Below are 23,402 nucleotides of genomic sequence, written 5' to 3'. Positions count from 1 at the left end.
ACTGTATAAACATTCTTAATTTACATCCTGAACTCTACTAGAAAGCTACTAAAACGCATCAGAGAAATACTGAATTCCATATTATATATACTCTTCTAGGAAGTGGTAGTTTATCCATGCTTTCCCTTTCTTACCTATAGTTCCTTCTTTCTGTTTTCTCCTCCAGATCAATTAGTGCTGGTTTCCCTTTTTTGCCCAATTTACTTCTACATGTCCCTGTTCTCTTTATAACACTACCTCCGCCTCATTAATACAGACTTATCCTAGGCTTGGAAGCAGCCTCTCTCTCTCACGTATGTGCCAACATACATTTCAAAGCGACTCTATGCCAGCTCTGCCCTGTTTTCTCCTTTCATGCCATCTTCCATGGACAAACAGTTGACAGTTCTTCATGCCCTTGCAGCAGTCTTCTCCACGTCAGGAGGAGAGCCCTACATTGCCAATGTGTAACCACCTTGTCATATCTGTATACCCCCTGTAACAGGGCTCTTCTGATTATGTGTTTTTCTGGGCGGCTTCTGAGGGTGTGACCCCTGAAGTCACTCTCTTGGTGTTCCTTTCTGGCAGGCATTCCTCTTTTGCTTTTTCCACCCCTGTAGAATAACTGGGCCACACAGTTCATGAAGGCTGTGGCCAAGTCACAGAAGGTGGCAAGAAACCTAAAACACAAGCTCAGAACATGGATCGTTTCCCAGCACCTACACTGTGACCTCTCAGCTTACCAAGCAAACATCTAGCTTTTTGTTCAGCCTTGGTAACCTCCCATTGAACAGCATCATAAACATTTTAACAGCTGTTATCTTCATATAAGGTGGAACTCGTAACTTCTATGTAGATTCTGTACATCATGACTGGCCCCTCTGGAAGTTAAAAGACAGCCCTAGGAGAAGCAAGACACCCAGTATGTCAGTAGGAGACACAGGAAAGGTGGTGAGGAATCAAAAATGATTTGACAATCAACATACAAGAAAAATGTATATGCTTGCAAGCAAAGTGTATGCAATTTAGGTACAGTTGTTAAGGATTCTGAGGTATACAGCACCCATGGAGAGCTTCCAAAAGTTTTTGATTCATAGTCCCCATTTAGACTTGCATACATGCCAGAAACAGTGGAGAAAGGTCATTTTATTGGTTTTCTTACTGCCATGGGACTACTTGTTTTAGGGCTCATCTTAGACAGTAGCCAAGGTGGCTAGGGTAGTTGCTCCCACACTTCAGTCCTGCTGGAGCCATCCACTGGTGAAGCCCCAAGGCAGTCTGTTGTCTCAATAACTGCACATTGTCATCAGCACAGCCTAGGTATCTTACAGGATTTATTTCGCATGGTCATCACTGTCTTTTAGTTACACTTCCAAGGTGTTTTTCTGCCACCATGAAAGCTCATGCTGTGGTTTGTAAAAATGATCTAATTACTTATCTTACTTGATTTTTTTTTTTTTTTAATCTCTGAGGATGCTCATTTTCAGCTAAATAAGCATCCCTTTTTAAAAGAAGTTCAGATAGACCCTGTAATGGCAAATGAACTCAAAAAGAAAAGCAGTAGAAGGTTTGGAGAAATGAGGCATAATGTAAACTGAAGATCTAGCAAGAAGTGGCTAAATGAATTAAGCAGAATAGTTTCACTTTTTTATGCTTCTGGTAGAACATTTAACAGCACACAAATACTTAAGGGAATAATTAAACATTCTTACTGAATGTTATATTCTCAATACAGAAGTAAAATTGTGAAAGGATTACAGTAAAGACATTAATGGGAAAACAGCAGGCTTACAAAATTACATAACAGGGTGAAGAAGGAGTATTAAAAAAAATATAGATTGTCTCAGTTCAACAGAGAAAATCACAAAATATAAAATGAGAAAAAAGGGTAAACAGACTAAAAGGTGCCCAAATTAGAAAGGTACAGTGTGGTTCCAATGTCATAATCTCTTTTCACTTTTTATTAAATACAACTTTATTATATTCAGACATTTCTTTCATTTATTCACTATCGTCTGCTCCATGTTCTACAAATTGCCTATTTCAAACATTAAAAGAATACATCCTAAAGAAATTGTGAGAATTCAGTCCCAAAACATGTAAAATGCCAGGGCAATGCTATAAATGTATTCTATGAAAATGTTTTCTACTGGCAGGAAAATGAGTTCTGTACCACAGAGCTTTTCTGTAAGCCACATTCTGCTGCCCCTATATAGGACATGGAAACTGACCCACTGCAGACAGGGGAACTGCTCTTGTGAGTAACTGCTACTACATGTGCAAGAACTGCACACTCCAGCCCGGAAGACATACCATTTACAACCAGGCAAAAAGTAGCTTTTGTATTTTAGCAGGTGTTAATACTTGGTATTTACATACCATACTGTAAGAGTCCTGGGAGGCAACCAGTGCAGCCCATTAAGTTATAGTGTTTGTAATTAAGTTTTAGCTGTGGGGCTGTACTTCAAATAAGATCTAAACAGATGCAAAAGCAATTATGTCAAACTGGAACACTTACTTCTGACCATATTATCTGTAGCATTAGTATGTGTTTCTGCATAGCAAGGGTCAGTTACCAGCAGCAGCTAAAAATGTGCATGGTCTGTTACGACTGCTGTCTCCATGAAGCCCTGCCATGCAGGAAGCAGTTAGGGTCAGGGAGCCCCCCCCCCCCCGCCTCCCCTCCCCCGAGAAGTGTGGATGTGCTAGCCCTTACAGAACTGTCAGTTCCACACACTGCATCTGTCTGTAAGTGATTTAGAATGGGTAGCTCAAAGCAAAGTTGGGAAGGAAATGGCCAGTTTGGATTTAAAACTGTTATTTACTAACTGAGGCAGGATTTCCATGTCCCACTGTGGTATAATGCATTTAAGGTAGAAATTGCTATAGAAGTGTTGAGCCTTCTCCACACTTAAACGGCCATTAAATGAAATGAAGTCAGATTATGAAAAGGGGAAGCAAGTGTTGGTAAGGACATAATCACCCAGAAGACTTGTTTGATTAGGGGGTCGCTAGAGTGAGTTCTTGGCTCCGGAAGCAGAACACACTGAATCAGGACCACAGAATGGTTAGCTGGAATTTGCTTCTCAGGGCTCCAAGAGCTTTAAAAATAGTTCAAAGAGTTTGTCAGATTTGTATAATTTAGTAAAAAATAATATTTAAAAAATGTAAAGTGCTTAAATCAGAGAAATAAACTGTATTATTGCTGTTTAACAATAATCTTGCTGGGATTAACCTACAAGTTTAATACTGCTTCAAATCAGAATTTCATAAAAGTTCCCTTTTTAATTTGGCTGCTTCTTCCAGACCATGTAGGATAACACATAGAAAAAGTTAGGCAGATAGATAAAGATAGAAAGCAAGAACTCTTAACTTTGGAAAATTTATTGTGATATTTCAAGAAATATAATTAGGAATAGACTTTAAGTGAAACGGTAATGCCTTACACCAGAACTCACCAATACTATGATAGTTTTTTTGCAGTTAATTTCAAAATTTTGCCATAGGTACAAGCCACTGAAAAAGAATAAAGTGAAGATGCTGACAGGATTTATAGTATGTTTAATAGAAAAGCTTCAAATAAATGACCAGAAGAAAAAATGTAATGAAAATTCGATGTGGGTAAAATAACAGTAACTGCATAATAATGTTATCAAGGTTTGTGAAATCCATTGCAGTGTAGCACATAAAGTTACCATGTAATTTGTATATTTGAGCAGTTTTTTGAATAAGCTGGCATACTCTGCTAATTTTCCCGAGCTCAGACAGCACAGGCTGATGAGAATGGGGAATTTTGATCTCTCTCATATAATTTTCACCTAGGTAAGCATGTTGTGATTCTCCTATATCATCCCCAGGTCACTGATTTTTATGTCAGCTTATATTACTTTATTTGTAAGCTATTAAAACAACAACTGGTAATCAGAAGTACTACAATAAAATTAATCATTAAAAGTAATTGAGGTAAGGCTGTTCTTCAGTGGCAGTTAGGAAATGGAATAAACAAGTGAGAACAGGAACAAACCCAAACACTGGTTCATCAAAGCAATACTGAGGACTAATAAAAAGTGTACCATGTATTATCTGTATTTGTATATGTACAAATTAACCTGTATTAGAATTAAAATAAAAATATCCATCAGTCTCACACTTCTTATTTCCACAGCAAAAATGTCTTGGGATGTACAGCCATGAACTTAATATAAAACTTCGAGCACAAGTATCAATTTATTAATAACTTAGAGCATAACTTAGGATTCTGTGCAGCCTAATTGGTCCCACTGACTTTGACAGGGCAATTCATGTGTCATTATGCTTCTAGGCTTGGTTGATAACAAAATCACATTTCATATCCATGGTATCAGCCAAATAAGGAATGGTTATCCTGGGGTTCAGATGCAAATTACAACCTTGAGGAGAGTATTCTTCAGGAAAATACTTAATACCTGTATTTTGCATGAAGCCCTAAGTGAAAACTACAGTTTCTGTGACTGAGCTCTTTCTGTTTGCAGTATCTGAACTTCTAGTTTTGTTAAAACTTGATGAGCTAATATTGGCTAGCCTGGACTTTACAGCAGAAAAGTTATGATAGGTGATTATTTTTGTGTGACAGCAGCAGGCAAGGAAGATTAAACAGATGCTAGCAACAAACAGACTAGCAACCTGGTTCCATAGTTAAAGCAAGATTTGATATTACATAGACTGGTAATAATTTCTCAAATTTATGGAAGATGTGGATTTTTGTTGGGTTTTGTTGTTTGGGTTTTGGTTTTTTTTGCAAAAGTGACAAGACAGTGGATGAGGGCCATCTTTTCTTGGTGTCAGAAGATTTCTCTGTGAAACTTGCCTGCCAACCCATTCCAGCATTTTTTCTTATTTCTGTATGTGCCCGTTGCCAGTTGTCCAAGTTTACTGGCAGGGGGAACATTCCTTGCTGTAATAGACCGGACAGTAGGACTGGATGATTGACTTTCTCAAGAACGGGTACAAAGCAAATGCCAAACTTAGTAAAAGCATGACTGAATTTCCCAATCTCTGGCTGTTGGCATGATGCTGTATCCTTTCAAATTGAAGTCAGTCTGCAATTGACTTAAGAAGGAAAAGAATTGGGTGCTAGGTATTGTACCTATTTCTGCAGTGATTTTTATGCTGCTTAAGCAGTCCAAATTTGAAATTGCATGTGTTCATGGCCTTTTCCATCTGCCAAGTACTGGAACATCGTAAAACCATCAGATGTTGGCCTAAAATGTAACACTCATAAGCCAACTGAAGATCTCAAGAAAAACGGGGAGAGCCAAATCAACATAAATACTATACTCCGTCTATCCACTTCTCATTTCCACCAGCAAAAGAGACATGGAAAATATTGAAAATAGTGAGAAATAACTGTAAATATTTGACTTACCCACATGGGAGGAATGAACACGTGAAATCACAAGCCTCACCATTTACTAAAAATAATGTCTGAAAGGATATTCATTATCCCGGGGAATTCAGAGGTATCGCTAGTCCTTGCTTGATTCCTAGCATCTCTCCTTTCTATGAGAGACTTTGTGCTAGCATGCTAGTGGTAAAAGCAGTCTAGGTGGAAGAGGAATACAAAAAAGAAAAAACACAGAAGGTTGGTGAACACCAGTTGGGAAACTGTCATGAAGTAGTAAGATTTCACTAGTGAATCCCATGTCACGATCAGTCAGTGACTGGTTAGTCTTTGACAAGCCACTTCAGGAAGGTCAATAAGGATAGCAAGAGGCAGTAGCAATTCCAGAAGAAAATCAGTGTAGATTCAGGAAAGCATTAATAGGAGAACTTCCCTGACTCAAACTTAAATGGTACAACAAAATCATTCTTTCATTGAAATAGATTGGATTCAGCTGACCCTACATCATACTTAATTACTTAAATTACATTACAGTGGATACTTAACCTTTGATGTGCTTGTACTTTTAATTTCTTTTTTTACCACATTTCAATACAAAGAAGTGTAAGTCAGTAAATGAAACATCTTAGTTTTTATTTAAAACTGAGCAACCACTCACAGGGAGTAGGAACATTAGTCTGTTTACCCATCAGTAAATAAGCAACAGAGAAATAGATGTTATGGGCAGCAAAGGCACAGTAATTCGTTGTTCACTTGCTAGTAATTTTGTTTGGTCTAGAACACGCAAGTAGGCTTAAGCCTATTCTAAGATAAAGGAAATAGATTTATTACTTCCCTCTTCAGAGAAAACAAGTGTATGCATTTATTTCCTCTAAAGACTTGACCTTGATTTGTCTCGTATTACAGCAGCCCGAATCCTTGAGAACATGGACACCACTGCAGAACCTTGTAATGATTTCTACCAATATGCCTGTGGAGGATGGCTTAAGAGGAACGTCATTCCAGAAACCAGCTCCCGTTATAGTAACTTTGACATTTTAAGAGACGAACTAGAAGTTGTTTTAAAAGGTCAGTGGGGTTTATGTTTGTAGACTATATAAAGTTTCTTCTTATACCCTAATAAGATATGGCTGTTACCCTAATAAGATATGGTTGTCTAGCAAAGCTTAAAACACTACCAAATATTTCAGTTTCTTTGTGTTAGGTTCAGGACAAATCTACCACAAGCTGTTTGCTTGGAGAATGCTGTGGAAGTTATGCTGTTGTGTCTGACACCGGAGTGGAGCTGACTAGTCCTGACCTTTCTGGTATCTGGACTCTGTGTGCTCATCTGCACATTATAACAACTGAAATCCATATCATTACAGTAGCAGCCAAGCTAGGTGAAGAAGAAGGTCTGCCTGTGTCCAGGTCAGCTGAAACGCTGGAAGTTGCTCTCTGGCAGCACTATGTCCTGCATATCTGTATTCCAAAGAGCAGGCAAGCAATTTTCTAACTAGTCAATCGTAAGCTTAGAAATACTCCTTTTCCCACGAAATGGCATAGTGTCAAATTGTCCATATTCCCCTTTTTCATATGGAAATAACAGAATCGGAGAAGTCATTTTATACTCATGAAACATTCTCCAAATCACTCTCTCCAGCCTGAATATCTGTTTTTTCACTTTGCACATCTTCTGATTTTGCCAATTTTGTAGTTTATGGGTGCCATGGTGTTCCTTAGACTTCAGTTTCTGTGGAGCAAAGCAATTGTAAAGTAGTAACTGGAGTAGTTGTAAAGTAGTGGCAAGAGTTGGCTGCCCCATAAGGAAAGGTGAACCAGGAGCTCAAGGTGACTCGAGGCAGGCAGGGACAGAGGCCTCACAGACAAGGGCATCAGTCCTATGGGACCCAAACCAGAAGAGCAGAGCAGGTCCAGTAGCAGGGACCAGGTTCAGCCAACAACGCCACGATCACCAGGCAAGTCCATAGTCAGTTAAGCAGTGGGTCTGCAGGCAAGTCAGCCAGGCAAGGTCAGGCTCAGCAAGGGAAAAGGCCAGGTCCAGCGTACCTACAAGAGCATGGGCAAGGACCATGGGCAAGGGCCTGACCGGGACTGCTGCTCCGGAGCCAGCAAGCATGGAGTGCAAAGTGGAGGCACCAGATGAGGTTTTTCATGGTTCTTTCTTACAGTGCAGCTGTTTTCACAGAAGTATGAACCACGGTCACACAGCTGCACTGTACCAACGCAGACCTTGAATGCAAACAGCTAAACTCCTGGCTGCAGTGACGAGGCTGCAGATTAGGATTACAGGAAACGATGGTTACAGGCTGCTCAGTACATTTAGAGCTTGCTGGTACACCTAGGGCCCTGACAGCAATTCTCTTTGTACACAATTTGGTCACCTAAAAACTGTCCCTGAAAAGTCAGAGCATTTGTATTTCACCAGGGGTCATCCACAGAGTATCTACTGGACGACTTTATGTCCAACATATCAGCACAGACTGGTGTAATTCCAAGCCGTATAAACTCCAGAGCTTTTTCCCCTCAGCTTTTGAAAGGCAAAGCTTCCCTGGAATTTGAGATGGATGGCGAGTACTTATCGCCCACCCTCTGCTCCTCAGGATGCTATCCACTATGGTTCCTTCAATGTCTTTCCAATAAAGATCAGATATTAAGATATATTTGCTATCTGTGTGTTTCAGATGTCCTTGCCACACCAAGAAGTAATGATATCATAGCAGTGCAGAAGGCAAAAACTCTGTATAGATCATGCATAAATGAAAGTAAGTCTCCTGAATTTATTGCATATGGTATATATATCATCCAGAGTACCCCAGCTTCACAGTCAGCTATACCTATATTCTCCTAGATTCTGTGCATAATTTTTTCAAAAATCCTTTGTGAAAACTAAAAGGTATCTATTCTATAGAGTCAAATAAGAATGTCAATAGTAAAATTAGCATTGTATCTCCTGTTTTACCAGCTTTGGTATTTTAGGTGAGATTATTATATTACTCTTCAGTTACCAATTTGCTGCAGAAATTTAAACTCAAATCCCTTCAGTTAATTGTGAGTTAACTTCTTTTGTAGAAATTATCAGGCATGAGGTGAAAAACAACAGGCATACCAGCCTTCTAGGACAGGGAGATAATTTATTTCAAGAATTTGAGCTAGATGCTGCCACCAGAGTGAGAAGCAGTAAAATAGTTAGCAGCGCTTCCTAAATCACATGTTTTTATAGTTTCTATAATGTTATTAATACTTCTCAAAACTAGTATTTCAAGCTATCTGCAGAGTGAAAATACAATAGTTCTTCAGTGTCAAGGATGCAAGGATTTGTATATGCTGTTTGCAGTCATGACTGAAACGTTTTTGAAATTAAATATTAAAGCACAATCATTCATCAGAGCATAGTCCTATTGTGGTGATGGTGAAAACATTCTTCTCAGCATCATTATTCTGAACTCATTATAATAGTATAATATTTGTCTTTTAACTCACTTTATTTTATTTGTAACTCGCTTTATTTTTTTTCCAAAAGCTACCATTGATAGCAGAGGTGGAGGGCCTTTAATTAGTTTGTTACCAAATGTATCTGACTGGCCTGTAGCAACAACTAACTGGGATTCTTCCTATGGTAAGATAATCTGTGTTTATTTCCTTTTCAGTTAAAATGTCTATATTATTGTACTTTTCATTGCTCACCAAAAATAGAGGCTGAGTATACCTTTCATTTGCTTAGGTACTACTTGGACAGCTGAGACAGCTATTGCACAGCTGAACTCCAGATATGGAAAAAAGGTCCTTATTAATTTTTTTGTTGGCACAGATGATAAAAATTCCACAGCACATATCATTCATGTAAGTCTCCCTGGGTGGCATTGCCTTGTTGATCATAAAAGTGCAACAGAATAACTAGAAGCACAGACATAAATGTTAACCAGGGGAAACATTAGTGATGTGAAATTTACCAGAGTAAGTTGTAGATTAATTTGTGAATCTATGTAGTTTTCAAACGTAAATTGTCAGTTTCACAGTTAGTTCTCAAAGTTTGGATATTTATTCTGTGCACTCATATCCTGTTATTCTCAGTGAGATGAGATAATGGAGATGTATATAGACATACAGACACAATTTATGTGTACGCTGGACAGAAGACAGACATGATCTACTTATATATGCATGCAAGCAAATAAGTAAACAGTATTTCCTTACCATGTACTGCAGGCAGAAAGCTCTGCCACTGATAACCTGGGCCACGCTCCCAGTGGCAGAAAGCCCACAAAAAGGGGTTGTGTTTTACAAGGTAGTCAGATTCCTTAGGTACTAATGGGAACTGCAGTCAGCTGGCAGATATGAAAGTGGCTGAGGACGTTTGGATAAGGAGTATGTTGAGAGTGCCCTGCTTGTAAATGTAAGATGATCTCTGAAAATGGAAAATCCAGAGGAAGACAGTATTACCTATGGTGAATCTTCACCAGCTACTCATGAGATGCAACAGTTGCAAGTCTAATCTTTCTTGTCAGTGGGTAGATAGATCCTTGACTACTTTGCATGTATGAATTTCAAAGGTGCAGTAAATACCTTGCTTATCCGTAGACTGTTTTTCTCCTTTAAATCCACTGTTTTCACACTGGTTATGTGTAGCATGCTTTGTTGAGCAGCAGGAAAAAAAAAAAAAAAAGACTGGAAAGAAGGACAAAAAGTATAAGGGGAGTGAAAAGAATTAAAAGTGGGCAACAGTATGAGAGAGACACTCCCCTTTGGCCAGAAGATAATTTGGCAAGAGTGAAGCATCAGTGACCTGTAATTGACAAAAGAATAGTACAATGCTATGCCATTTTGTCCTTAAGCACTTTTTAAATTTTTATTTGAATTCATAGATTGATCAGCCTGGGCTTGGCCTGCCTTCTCGTGACTACTATGACTGCACTGGTGCATACAAAGAGGTAAGGCAATGCTGACAGATCAATGACTACCTTTTAGAAGTTTTAGCCATATATTTTCAAGGCAGACATATTCTCAAGAGGCGGGGATAGGCAAAGAGCGGGAACGGTCCTTCCCCAAAGAGATTCCAACACTGTGCCTGGGAAACATCAATGGGAGAATTGGGGAAACTGGAATAGAAAGGTAATGACGACAAGTATTTAAGCAAGGTTGATCTGCAGGTGAGACTAGCATGTGTAACAGACGAGAAAGAAGTTCTAATGGGGGTAAGTGTGCAAGAAGGCAAGAGAGCTGAAAGATACATGAAGATGATGCAGGGAAATGAGATTAAGGGCAAGTAGAAATAAGTTAGCTAAGAATGGGAGGGTGTGTAACGAGTGTCCTGAAGATGAGGTGTTACAATATTGTGCCATCAATGTTAGTGACCTAGTTTAATCTTCCTAGCAGCACTAGGAGCCACAGGTTTTTTGTCTAGGCTCCAGGTGCCAGTATGTACCAATTGTCTCTGCACTGGGTGAAAAGACTGCACATTCCTCTGGCATCACTACACCCTGGACATCCCAACCTGTCTTCCTTCCTGTGTCCCCCTCCCTTCTCTTCCATTCCTCTCGTAATCACTGAACATATGTGGAAGAAAAGGAGTTGCTTTCCCACACAATTTCTGTATGATTATGCAAGTCAGAAGAGGAACAGCTACTTAACTTTTTAGGACCTCTTGGAAGGAAATAAACATGAAACAATTTAGCTTCGTTACACAGCTTCTGCCAGGCTTCTTAGCTGAATCAAGAAGTACTCATAACTGTCAGAGTTGTACTAAGATAGAATATGAGCGCTTATGGCTCACCCTTGTGTCACTACTAAAAGGATGCCGTTTCTGAACTATGATCGACGGGCGTCAGTTAGCAAGTGCTGCAGGTGTTGGTGGAGTCCAGGTGGACTAGTCATATCCCTAATAGGCTTAGAAAGAAAAAAAGAAACATTCGGGACCAAAGACAGTTTTCTGAATGAAAGATCTGGAAAGATCACTGTCCCCTAAGTCAACTGCTGAATGAAAATGCAGCAGCAGAAGTATGTGATACCATAGAAATTGTTTCAGATACCTAAAATCTTATGTGGTCTTCTTTAATTCATGTTTAGTTATTAGTCGTATGCATTTTCATTAAATTGTTAGCACTGATGCTGAGTATCCCTCCTTGCTAATCTTGGATGTGCTTTAAGTCCTTGAGAGCTGAAGTATGTGTATTTGCTGAAGTCATATAGATGAAATTGCTATCACAGTAATGCTTAATTAGCCAGTTTTCTTCTGTGTAATTAAATGCAGAAGCAATGAAAACATTTTGGGTTTGTAGGTATTTTGCTTACAGTTACTACTCTAGTACTGATGACATTTAATTACAGATCATATGCTAGTAAAGACAGTCATTACCATATTAACTGTTCAGTTACATTATTATCATGTGTTTCGGCCTTTAGGAGCTGGCTCATGTATCAGAATTTGCTCCCTTCCTTGTATTACATTGACTGCAGCACTGAAAGGCAATTCCCCTTCTAATCTCTGACCTACCTTAAAGTATTGTACTACTTCCCACTGCTGAAAGTAGAGTGGGAAGTATTTTAAAAAAAACCAGAGATTTATCACTGAAAGGCAGATTCATAATACTCTTACAAGCGTGAATACTTTGAGCGAGAGCTGTTCTTCCTTTCAATCCCTGCACTCCGATAGCAGCCTTTTCCTGGCTCTGTTTCCTGCCGTGTCACTCTACTCTTTGAGCTGTACCTAACAGCCAAGATACCTGCCTCCTGCCCTTCAACCTCCGCCTTTGTCAGGACTTCCCACCACAAAGCTACAAGTGGAATCTGTGAACAAGATAGTTTTAAAATCTTTTTTCTCTTGTAAGATATATGACTCGTCCGCTTATATAGGAGTTATTCTGATGTTGAAGTTCCCACTGAAAGATCCGAGAGTATTTATACAGTCCATCTGAAATTAGCTGACTGACTTCTTTGCTACCTGACCATAAAATGATCTGCACTTTAGGCCAAAATTAAAGTCCATTGATTGGTACCTTAAGAGCTCCGTTGACTTACTGGTTTGGGGTAATGTCTGTATTGAATTTTTATAAATTGTATTTAGATATTTTAAAATGGTATTTGCAGGCTTGGTATGTGCTCCCTTTCATGATTTGTAGTAGTCAGTGGTTTCACTGGCTTTTCTCTTTCTGGTAAAATAATCTATTTGAATTAAAAATAACGGGGAGAGTTCAGTCCTTCAAGATGCTGTGAGCCACCTGTCTTTTTGAAGTCTGCTGTCAGTACCTTTCATGAGCTGCTCAGGGTCTTCCAGGGCACGCAGCCTGTTCTAGCGCAGTGCTGTTGGTAGGGAGGGGAGTCTGACAAGAGGTGGATGGCAAGGAAGGTAGTTATCAGAATGGCTGTATCAATGTAGCATTCATTAAAGGGCTTCATCCTACTGCCTTAGGAGCTGAACTCATCAACATGTTTCTGTCAATGAAGTTGATTACATGCACACTATTAGTTCTAGATTTTATCACTGTTTCAGTAGATGACACTATTGTGCATAGAATAGATTATTAGATAGTTAATCTAATATTATGTATTTTTATGTGCATTTTAAAAGCGTATTGAAAAGACCATTTCTGTTGATAGAAAAATGAGTGTGGTTTATCAAAGAGGAATTAGAATAATATTCAGTTCCATAAAATATAATGAGATCTGTAGATATTTGACAGCGGAATATTTAAGAGAATATACTTCCATATTTACATTCTTATCCTTCGTGGATTCTTTTATGTTAAATTTAATATGTACTATATTGTCTATAGTATATCTAGCTATACTAAGTTTAGATACAGCAACATGATTTCTAAATGTTCCAAGAGGCAATTGAGGAGGTACACTGCTTCTGGGAGTAATTTTCCCACAATGTTAATTCAACACAGTCCATCAGCATTTCTCTCGGTTTTATGTTTCTGGGAACATTGCTTTTTGGAAGTGGTATTTTTGGAAGCTGTAATTAAAGTGAGCTAGAAAAAACACGGGTGATGGTTTAAATGTGGATTACAAATGTCTCATTTTAAGTAATGAAAACACAGTGCAGTAGTTGAGAGTGTTTAGCTTTGAACAGTGCTACAAATTATACAGCAATTTTCCATGAGGGAATTTTCAAAGTTAATTTCTATTTATGATCTAACAGTATTTCAGAACAAATTACTATTAAACTGTGTCAGAAAAGGATTAAGAACTGTAGTTCATAAAAATGAAGGTGAAATCTTAATAATCAAAGTATGTGATACTTCCAGTTTTGTCTTTAAAATGTTTGTGTTTTTTCCTGCAGGCATGTTCTGCCTATGTTGATTTCATGATTTCTGTAGCTAAACTAATCCTACAAGAAAGAAATATTTCTTTCAATGAGAATGAGATTGCTGCACAGATGAGAAGAGTTATGGACCTGGAGAAAGAGATTGCCAATGTAAGAAAAACATTTTAAAGTTATCCTTTAAATATCTAATTTTTTTCTTAATACCTAAGAAAGCTAACTGTAAACTGAGTTAAGTTACTTGCTGGTGTTATTTTGTGGGCCCAAAGGCTGACCCAAAATATATGGGGTGTGGAAGACCTAAGAGGAACACATAATAAGACAGACATGCCTTCTAACAAACAAGGGCAAATATTTCAGTTAGCTAGCTGTTTCACAAATAGCAAAATGTTTTATCTTAGGCTGTTCACAGAAGCTCTTCAAGACAAGAAAGAGCAAGAGAGAGACAGACTTGGTTTCTGCTAAGTCTGTTTCAGAAAATGAGTTTTGGGAGATGCTTTTGGGCCTCTTCTCACTTTGTCCTGCTTTCCCTGTGGGCTGCTGGGTTATCAGAGCAGTAGATTCCCAACCCTTGGCCTGCCATGCAGCAGCACAAAGTAATGTTTGTCCTGCACAAGCTGCTCCACAATGCTGATTGTTCCAAATGCATTTTTAATCAAACACTGTTCTCCATTAAAGTATGGCTTGGAGAAATAGCTAGAATTTGAACTTGCATGGAGAAAAACAAATGGAATTGTTTTGTCAAGCATTCATAAGCAAAAGCATGGTTTGTAATTGCTAAATGTTTCAGAAGGACCCAAAGCTGAGGAGGACTGTAAAACAAGCTAAATACAAATTTTCTAGCTTCAGCTATTTTTCAAGTTACGCTGATAGTAAAGGCACGTGTTTGGCAAAGAAAGACCTTTCCCCCATTTGTATAAACTAAAACCATCTGATTTTGATTTTCTTCACGTTTTCCTGAGAAACACACCTCTGGGCTTAGATCAGACATGGAAAATTATTACAAGAGAAGAAATTCATTGGAGAAAGACTTAAGGGGGAGTACAAAAAGAAACCACAACTGAAATGTCTCTACAGCAGTTGCTGCTGGTAGAGAGTACAGCTCGTAGTGGGTAAGCTGCTATTGCCTCAGTTTTTAACCTCTTTGAAAACTTAGCACCAGCCTGAATGTTACTGGAAGCAAGCTGCCTTTGTGCTCTTGGGAATTTTTTAAAGAAATCACAGAAAAAAAGTACTGAATGCACGACAGAGTAGGACAAAGGAAGCGTAAATCTTTTTTAAAAAAATGATAGATAAAATCAGACTTGGCATGACCATTTTCCAAAACAGTTATGGGTAAAATCTACTATTCTCACTCCTGAGCAAGACATTTAAGAGTACTCGAGGCAGTAGTGATGTAGGTTCTCCCATGTATTACTCTATAATCAATCACAAGATCACTTTTTCTGTAGTCGTTACTGTACCTGCATATGTCTCTGCCATTTAAAAAAAAGGAAGTTAAAAGGGGGTGGAGTATGGGGGGAATGAGTGCTGATGCTGTCACACAAGGTACTTCTGCATGAGAACAAAGGTATGAAAGCGGATACAAGAATGCACTTCAGAAACCTATGGTAGTGTGCTAGCAAGCGACACATGAGTGTTTGAGGAAAAGAACACAGAGATACCCAAGAGAGTATTCAGAGACCAAGGGAGCATTTACCATTATGTGCTGGTTTTGTCTCCTCTCGGTGTATGTTGTCCATACCCTACCCTAATTCCAGAGACCTCCCTCTGACATCTGCTGTGGAGAGGCTCCAGTGATTCACTTGCCTCATAAAGCACTGCCACGGACACTTTCATTATCTGTAAGAAATGGCCCTAATACAGCTGTGCCATTAAGGTGTTAATGTATGCACATTTTTAACACACTGGTGCAAACCCACATTGCCTAGATCAATTCTAAGGCTGAGTTATGAGTTATAACTCCCTTTCTATACAGTGGTTCCAGAAGGAACGTATCGGATAGCACATGCATCCTAATCAGAATGCTCACACAGCATTCCTGCCACAGCACACTGGTTGCCTTGTACTCAAGAAGCACATCTCCTTTATTCCTTTCTCCCAAGATTTTGCACCTTGCATCATCCCAAGAATATCATCAGCATGTTCTTGTGTTGAGTATTACCTACTGTTAACAGAGATTACTCAGCACTTTGAGTGGTATGGGGCTATGTTCCGGTCAGTGTTCCCGCACAGCCTAAGATTTTAATTTCTCACACAAAACAAATCCAAAAAGTAAAGGTCCATTTCACTATCAGAAAATTAGTACGTTTAATCTGTCCTTTTATATACTTTTTAATCTATAAAATGCTGTCCATATTTACACATAAGGTACTTTACAGTTAATCCAAACTTACAGTAATGTATTAAGACAGCAATACCCATTTTCTTTCTTTTTACTTCCACTTGCCAAAATTCCTGTGAACTGACTCAATGTACTTAGTAATTTTCTCATGATTAACTTCAATAGGCAACAACAAAATCAGAAGACAGAAATGATCCACTTTTGTTGTACAATAAAATGACCTTGGCACAACTCCAGAACAACTTCTCATTGGAAATAAATCATAAGGTGAGTGATCAACAAGCTGTTATTTTAACCTCTAATTTATGACTGATGAGATTAAACAATGAAGCCTGACTTCTTTTTTTAAAAAAGACATCTCTTTCTTGAGCTGAGATACATTTAAAATTGAACAGGATACTTTGTGTGCACACTAGCTTACCTAAACATCTGATGACATCAAAGCATATGTAAAAAACTGTGCTTCTGTACCCTATTTCTCCTAACTTGAGGGCAGATCTTGCCCTCTGCTTCAACATAAAGAGATGGAAAAGGACAAAGGGGAAAAAAAATAATCACGAGTTTGACTTACCCTCATGGATTCAGGATGATAAATCTTGCAAAACTTGCACATACATAACCCTTGCTGGAACTCAAGAGAATATCCTTTGCAGAGTACAAGCAAGTTCCCTTCCTATAATGACCATACCAGTTCCAGAGAGCCCAGGACAAAAGTTAAGACTGCAGCCACCAACTGATTAAAATGTTGCAGTGTGACTATTCAGGCTCTCTCTGTCTATCCAGAGCTGCAGATTCAGAGAAAAATGTTTTTCCAACATTTCCTCCCTAAGATGGGCTCCCAAAGCAAAGAGAAAGGAGCCCAGGAAGTCATGGCCATGAACCAGGAAAATTCTCCCCCTGCCTCCCGCTGTAGCTCTCCCAGGACGTTTCAGCTCTGCCTTTTCTCTTGCCCTGAGCCATGTGCTGTTTGTGCAGTATAACCTTTAATTCATGGCACCACAATGTCTGCCTAAAGAACAGCCAAAGATTTGATAACAACATCTTGCTAGGCACAGATGGTTTTTATCATAAAGGACTTCAGTTCAGCACCCTGCACAACAGGCAAGCAGGGTAACTCACGTGTTCCGTGGAGAGCACTTGGTCTGACTGGCAGGAGTGCATCATCGTGTCTTTGGAGGCCAGCTTAAGGTACTGTGAAATACTGTTAGTCCCACCACAGTTTCATAATCACCGCTATTTTTATTGACTTCAAGTTCTTCAAATTATATGACAGTTCACTTCTGCCTAGCTTAATTTGTTTCATAATTTACCTTCTCCCACAGGTCTTGGTTGAACAGTTACCGTTACAGTCATAATGTCAGAAACTAACTGCTCTTGTCACAGAATGGTATTGCCCTGGTTATTTTTAGTTCCTGGGGAGTGCTGCAGATCAGCAATAATCATCTGCTCTAAATTTATCCAAAAATGCTCAAAAGACACATGATGGGAGTTGGTAGCGTTGTTGTAATGGTCTAAGGATAGAACAGCAATTAGTCCCAAGATTAGCTCAAAGTTTGCTGCTTCTCTTTCAAACCTGAAGTGATTCTGTTCCTAAAACCTTATCTGCTTTCCTCAGCTACATTCGTTCATCTGATGAAAGATGCTACCTCTTCCAATATAACTTTCCTCTCAAAAGATATAGACTCGGAAAAATCACCAATATTTTTCAAAGTAATAGGCACAATAAAATTTTTGAAAACTAGCAAAAAAAAAAAAAATGAAAAGTACAAAGCTTATTTGCTTTTCTTAAATGTAACACCTTCCTTTTCCTTACGAAAGTGAGTATCTACCCAGTGTGGTAGAAACACTGTGTAGCTCTAGAACTTTGATGACAATTTTCAGCTTCTGCTCTGAATCATTTTCTCAGATGAATGGTGGTGACAGAGGCCATGGATTAGGAAGGCTTGGGCCAACTGGAGAATCGGAAGCAGTGTATATAGTTAGCTGCAACACCAGTACCACTTATTAAAGAGGTGAATGGAGAGACTGGCGGAATATATAGCGCTTTACAATCTACTGTATTGCGAGCTGAAGGGTCTGTCTCAGCTGGTACCAGATAGAGGAAGACAACTTTATACTGGTGAAAATATTTTTCATGACATCAGCTGCAGGTGTGAACTTCCTGGGTAGGGGAATGCAGAGGTTATAACCTCCTGTGAATACTGCTCTGTTGCTTTGGGTTATGGGATGGAGGAACAGCGACGTGGCTGCACAGTCTGGTGTCTCTGCCCACTTCCAGCCTTGCTGCATGGCTCAGATGCCAGCGCTGTGCAGCTGAGCAATGACTGCAGTCCACGTTCTCTTGGTAAGCAAGGGGGATGCCTGCGTTCTCCAGGCAGGCCTTTAACCCATCTACTGTCCAAGGCACACGATATCGCTAACCAAAGACTTATCACAGGGAAATTATTTTTCATATCAGCAAACAAGTAAGAATTTCCAGTTGAGAGTGCCCACACAGTAAAATAACGTTCTGGTCAGACTAGATGGACACTACAGAATGAAAACTTAACAGAAAGTAATTTTCATAGGCACTGGGTCATGAAAGTTATGTGGGCCTCTTGCAAAGGTGAATACCAGCATAAAGAAAATGGGGGTTTAGGACCACAGAGGCAGAAAAAGAACAAGAAGTCTAAACTGTGGCTGGGATTTGTCTGTTGCAGCATGCTGCAGACTGGCCTGATATCAAACCAGTTGCTTCTCCAGTATCTAGTACTGTGGCATGTAGAGGAAAATTCATCATAGATCATGGATTTAGTCTGTCTGGTTTACAGCCTATTAATATGTATCTTTTTATGGACGTCAGTGTACTTCAGAACAAGTCCTTCCCATGTGCTTCAGAATGGATGGTCAAGTATACCATGAAGCTACAGAGACATACTGTAATTTGGGCTGTTAGTCCTGCTTTGAAAGTTCTTGGCCAAATACAGCAAAAAGGCAACTGAAAATTTTCCTTAAAACACCATTTCCGCTTTTCCAGGCTAAAAGGAAAGGGTTGTAACATTTTTAATGTGTTAGTTTGAAATGAAAAGAATGTCTTGAGCCTTTCTGCTAAATACCACCCTATTTTACTAGGATTTTGGAGCACAGAGGATATAAATTATCTCGGATCAGTTAGTATTATTATGATGGTTCCATTTACAAGTAGTGCAGCTGTTAGGAAAACTAAAGGCAGAACGTTTGTGTTATGCAAACATAGTTAAACTGGAAAAAAACAAGCTAAATGCTGTTTCTTTATGATTTAACAATATACTAATGCATATTGATTTTACAGGTATTCAACTGGTCAAAATTCATAAATGATATAATGTCAACTGTACAAATTAATGTTGAGAACACTGAACATGTCATTGTTTATGACCCAGAATACCTTATCAAGCTGAAGTCTGTTCTTAGTAAATACACTCCCAGGTAGGTATGTTAGGTACTGTTGTACTTTGTGGTTTATTTCCAGTAAACTTAAACAGCCTAAGACCATTACCAACTTTTGTTGCTTTGTTCAACAGAGACCTTCAAAATTACATGATCTGGCGATTCGTAATGGATCTTGTCAACAGCCTAAGTCGTAACTACAAGGATACAAGGAATGCTTTTCGTAAGGTGCAGAAATTAATCTCTCTTTAAGTTGTAAAGATGATTTTGTGAACCACAAAAGATAACAGCTGTAGTATATAAAAATGTAATGTATTTTGAAATTTGCACACAAAGCTAGATGTGTTCACTGAAGCCGCTGCTGAAGCGGACACAATTTATATGATATATGCTTGATAGTGGATTGGAAAAGCACTGTTCTGGTACTTGGTCTCCATGTTTTTCTGAATCTAAATTAATCCCCATTTTGATAACAGGACAGTCCCATTTATTTGCAAATTATTCCAGTTCTGATTGGCTTGTTGCAAACTCTTCAGCATCCAAAGTAATACATTCAAAGTCAAACATTATGGGCCCAATGTTGCTTCTCAGTCATTTGATCCTGCGGATTTTTTAGGGCTTTAAAGGAAAAGCTAAGCAATTTCACAAGTAGATTGGAGTGGAAGAGTCCTCTGTATTTCCACAGTAGAAGTTGCTACTTTATAAGTTTGCTGAGCTCCAACAAAAAAGGTTAAGGCCGTTTTGTTACATCTGTTAATGACATAAATACTTTAACATGCATATGCAGCTTTTTTAAAGGAGATTCTGCTTGTTACAGAAAAAGATAATAATTACTGCAGGCAGTCAACAAATGTTCAGTTTGGTCAGTTTTACACATCTGAACAGGGCAGTCTTACTCATTGATTATTTGGCCTGTTCCCCTACTCTTTGAAGTATGAAACTATTTTAATATAAAGCTTCATATTTGCTTATTCTGCATCATCAAGGTATATGTTTTGTACTCTATAAATGAAAGACATCTCCCACTACATCTTAGGACTTCACTGAGGAATTTTCATTTAGAAAAATATCAGAGTCTGAAGGAATAACAGAAAAAGCTTTTACCATAATCTGAGTATAAAAACCATACAATTTTCTACTACTGAATTAATAATATATGATATAGGATAGGTGCAGCTTCTTACACTAAATGCAGTGAAAATAAACTAGCATTTGTCTTGTTAACTTTACTTTCAAATATCAAGATTAGGACAGTTATGGCATTACATGACTCTCCCATACAATGGTTTTTCTGGGTGTGTGGCTAGTTGGTCCCTTATTAATTCAAACCTCCATTTGTTTTAAATACAGCGTGCTTAAAATGTGCTACAGAAAGTGCCAGTCCTAGCACAAAGATCACTGGATCTGCAACCACTTCCTTAAGAAATCAGCAAAAAGATCTCAGCAGATCACTAGACTGGGCATGTAGATGTGCCTGTATGTGTCACTGAGGGGCTGTGCTGTCACTCAAAATGCACATCTGCCAGTCAGTCACCATTCTCCTCCACTGTACGTGGGCCCACGTGTCACTGTCTTACCCAGTGTTTATGTTTCACAGGCACTTTATGGCACAACATCAGAAACTGCTGTTTGGCGTCGCTGTGCAAACTATGTCAATGGCAACATGGAGAATGCAGTGGGACGACTATACGTAGAGGAAGCATTTGCTGGAGACAGCAAACATGTGGTAAAGCTTTTAGCAAACTTAGCCTGTGTGCTGTCTGAGCATCACTTGTCCCTTACCGTGCAGTTCTTTACACAGCTTTGATTACACTTTATATGAACCTTCTTTATATAGCAAGTCACTTTCTAAAAAACCTAATCTGCAGATTTGCTTCTCAACCTGTGTACTGCTGAGGAGTAACAAGAACGTATGTGCTAGGGAAGTCGTGCCTTTGCACCTAAGTACTGCATTACCTGCCTTGAGCTGGCCCGCTTTCCAGGCAGATGACCACAGTGTGAAATAACATGCAAAATATGAAGATGACATGTGCACACTTGGAGGGAGAGAGGCATCTGCCTGCTCCACTCTCCTACGAGCCAGCCTTGAGCCCAAAGCACCACTGGCCCGCGAGTGATGGACTGTGTGTGAGCTACTACGCACACGCAAGGGACACCACTTACTGAAATGAATAGTCACTGTTTGTTCTTTGAGACTGACACTAGTTCACACGCTGCCAACGTGGGGTGTAGGGACAATTGGTTATGTCTGTTTGTCTTCAGTCACACAGAAAATTGGCGAAAATTAACCTGAAGTCAAGCCTTAGTTGACTCCTATCAGTCCTGCTGTAATCCGGGCTTAAGGTCCACCATTTTTTGTGGTTGACATATACACAGTAATTTGATCCAACATCCAACAGATGGATATCTGATGCATTTTTTATAACCTGAATAACTGAATTGCATTGCCTTGTGAGCTCACGCCCGTTCCTTTTCTACCCACAGGTCAGGCGAAGCGTGCTATTTAACCTGAGCTCCAGGTTTTGAGTGTGGCCTGTAAACAGCATACACTCAATCAGCTAGTGCAGGAAAAACAAGGCTGTAATAATCAAATTACAACTTTGGAAAAATATCTGGATCATTTCATGTGGATTTGTAACATTCTGATGTTTTTTCCAAGGTTGAGGAAATGATTGCAGATATACGTGATGTTTTTATAAAAACCTTATATGAACTTACTTGGATGGATGCAGAAACCAAAAAGAAAGCAGAAAAAAAAGTAAGTTAAATCTTAAATCTATCTTAACTCTAACATCTATCACTGTTTTATATGTACAAAACCACATCTATTTCTGTTTATATAGGCACAGATGCTTACAGACTTCCTGTATCAGATCCAGTTTACATGGGAAGGGGCCTCTGTGGAGATGAGCACACAAAACAGGAGTAATTTGTGTACAAGATTAGGACTTCCCAGGCAAATCACTGAATAAGGGGCTAGATAGTGAATATCTACAAGGAAGTAATACTGAAAATGAGAGGGAATGATTTATGGTTATTTGATCAGCTATTAGGAGCAATAGGGCAAAACCAGAAAGTCAAACAGCAGGCTAGACATCATCAGTGAGTTCTCTTTTAAGGGGAGATTGCAGCTTCAGACAGTTCTTGTAAGTCTGGAGTAAATAACAGAAATCAATTGTAGAGAGCCCTGAACTGGGAGGGAAGCAACTGAAAGAACTATTTATTACGTCTCTTTTGCTAATCCAGTGTAGATGGGGGAGCTAGTTAAGAAATATGGGTACAGACCCAACCTGAGCCAAACTGCACAAATCTCTGGAAATTTTTAAATGTGTTTTCCATTAAAAAATATCAAGTTATTAATTTTATTTTTATTTTAGGTGCTGTAAAATATGTCATATATTTCAGGATTTCTACTATTTGTTTAAACCAGCCTTTCAACTCAAAAGCACAAAGTATGTTTGGCTGTCTTGTGCACATTTCTGTAACTTTACTTACAAAGGAAGGAACAGAATATACTTTCTAGAATTTTCTGTTGTTACAAGAAGCCATAAACTTTACAGTGCTTTCAATGAATAAAAAGATGCAAACAAAACCTATATACAATTAACATCCTGGGATTTATGCAGTTGCTTCCAATATTTATTATATGCTTCCATGCATTTGTTATATAATTTATAGTCACTTTTAAAATATGACTGTATTTGCTGTGGATATCAAATTATCTTGTCCCTAGGCAACAGCAATCAGAGAGAGGATTGGTTATCCAGATGAGATCGTGACTGACGACAATAAGCTAAACAGTGAGTACCAGGAGGTAAGTACCCACAATATGCAGTACAATTAGAAAAGGGTCTTAAGAGAAAAAAATCTTCAATTTGTCCTCACAGCGAAGCTGAACCATAGGCATCCACACAGAATAACTCAAGTCTTCTGCTCAGTTGCACAGGTGTAAATAAGGATGTATTAAAAGCCAGTGTAGTACAGCTGATCCCGTACAGATGGTGGTATTTCATGGTGTTTCAAAG

General features: G+C 38.8%; 1 protein-coding gene across 1 annotated transcript in view; it reads left to right on the top strand.

Annotated features, from left to right (window-relative positions):
• MME (membrane metalloendopeptidase) overlaps positions 1 to 23,402 on the top strand; it is a 47,195-nt gene that overhangs the window by 5,843 nt on the left and 17,950 nt on the right. The window contains exons 4-15 of the mRNA XM_040613851.1: positions 6,266 to 6,427; positions 8,044 to 8,124; positions 8,883 to 8,978; positions 9,084 to 9,202; positions 10,225 to 10,290; positions 13,644 to 13,778; positions 16,135 to 16,236; positions 19,280 to 19,416; positions 19,512 to 19,605; positions 20,975 to 21,103; positions 22,037 to 22,135; positions 23,111 to 23,191. Coding sequence (XP_040469785.1) covers positions 6,266 to 6,427; positions 8,044 to 8,124; positions 8,883 to 8,978; positions 9,084 to 9,202; positions 10,225 to 10,290; positions 13,644 to 13,778; positions 16,135 to 16,236; positions 19,280 to 19,416; positions 19,512 to 19,605; positions 20,975 to 21,103; positions 22,037 to 22,135; positions 23,111 to 23,191 — 1,301 coding nt within the window. The remainder of the gene's footprint in view (positions 1 to 6,265; positions 6,428 to 8,043; positions 8,125 to 8,882; positions 8,979 to 9,083; positions 9,203 to 10,224; positions 10,291 to 13,643; positions 13,779 to 16,134; positions 16,237 to 19,279; positions 19,417 to 19,511; positions 19,606 to 20,974; positions 21,104 to 22,036; positions 22,136 to 23,110; positions 23,192 to 23,402) is intronic.

This window comes from Falco naumanni, chromosome 13 (genome assembly GCF_017639655.2).
Source record: "Falco naumanni isolate bFalNau1 chromosome 13, bFalNau1.pat, whole genome shotgun sequence".
Classification (NCBI taxonomy): Eukaryota; Metazoa; Chordata; class Aves; order Falconiformes; family Falconidae; genus Falco; species Falco naumanni.
Note: the sequence above shows the minus strand (reverse complement) of the source record. Positions and strands in the feature narration are given on the sequence as shown.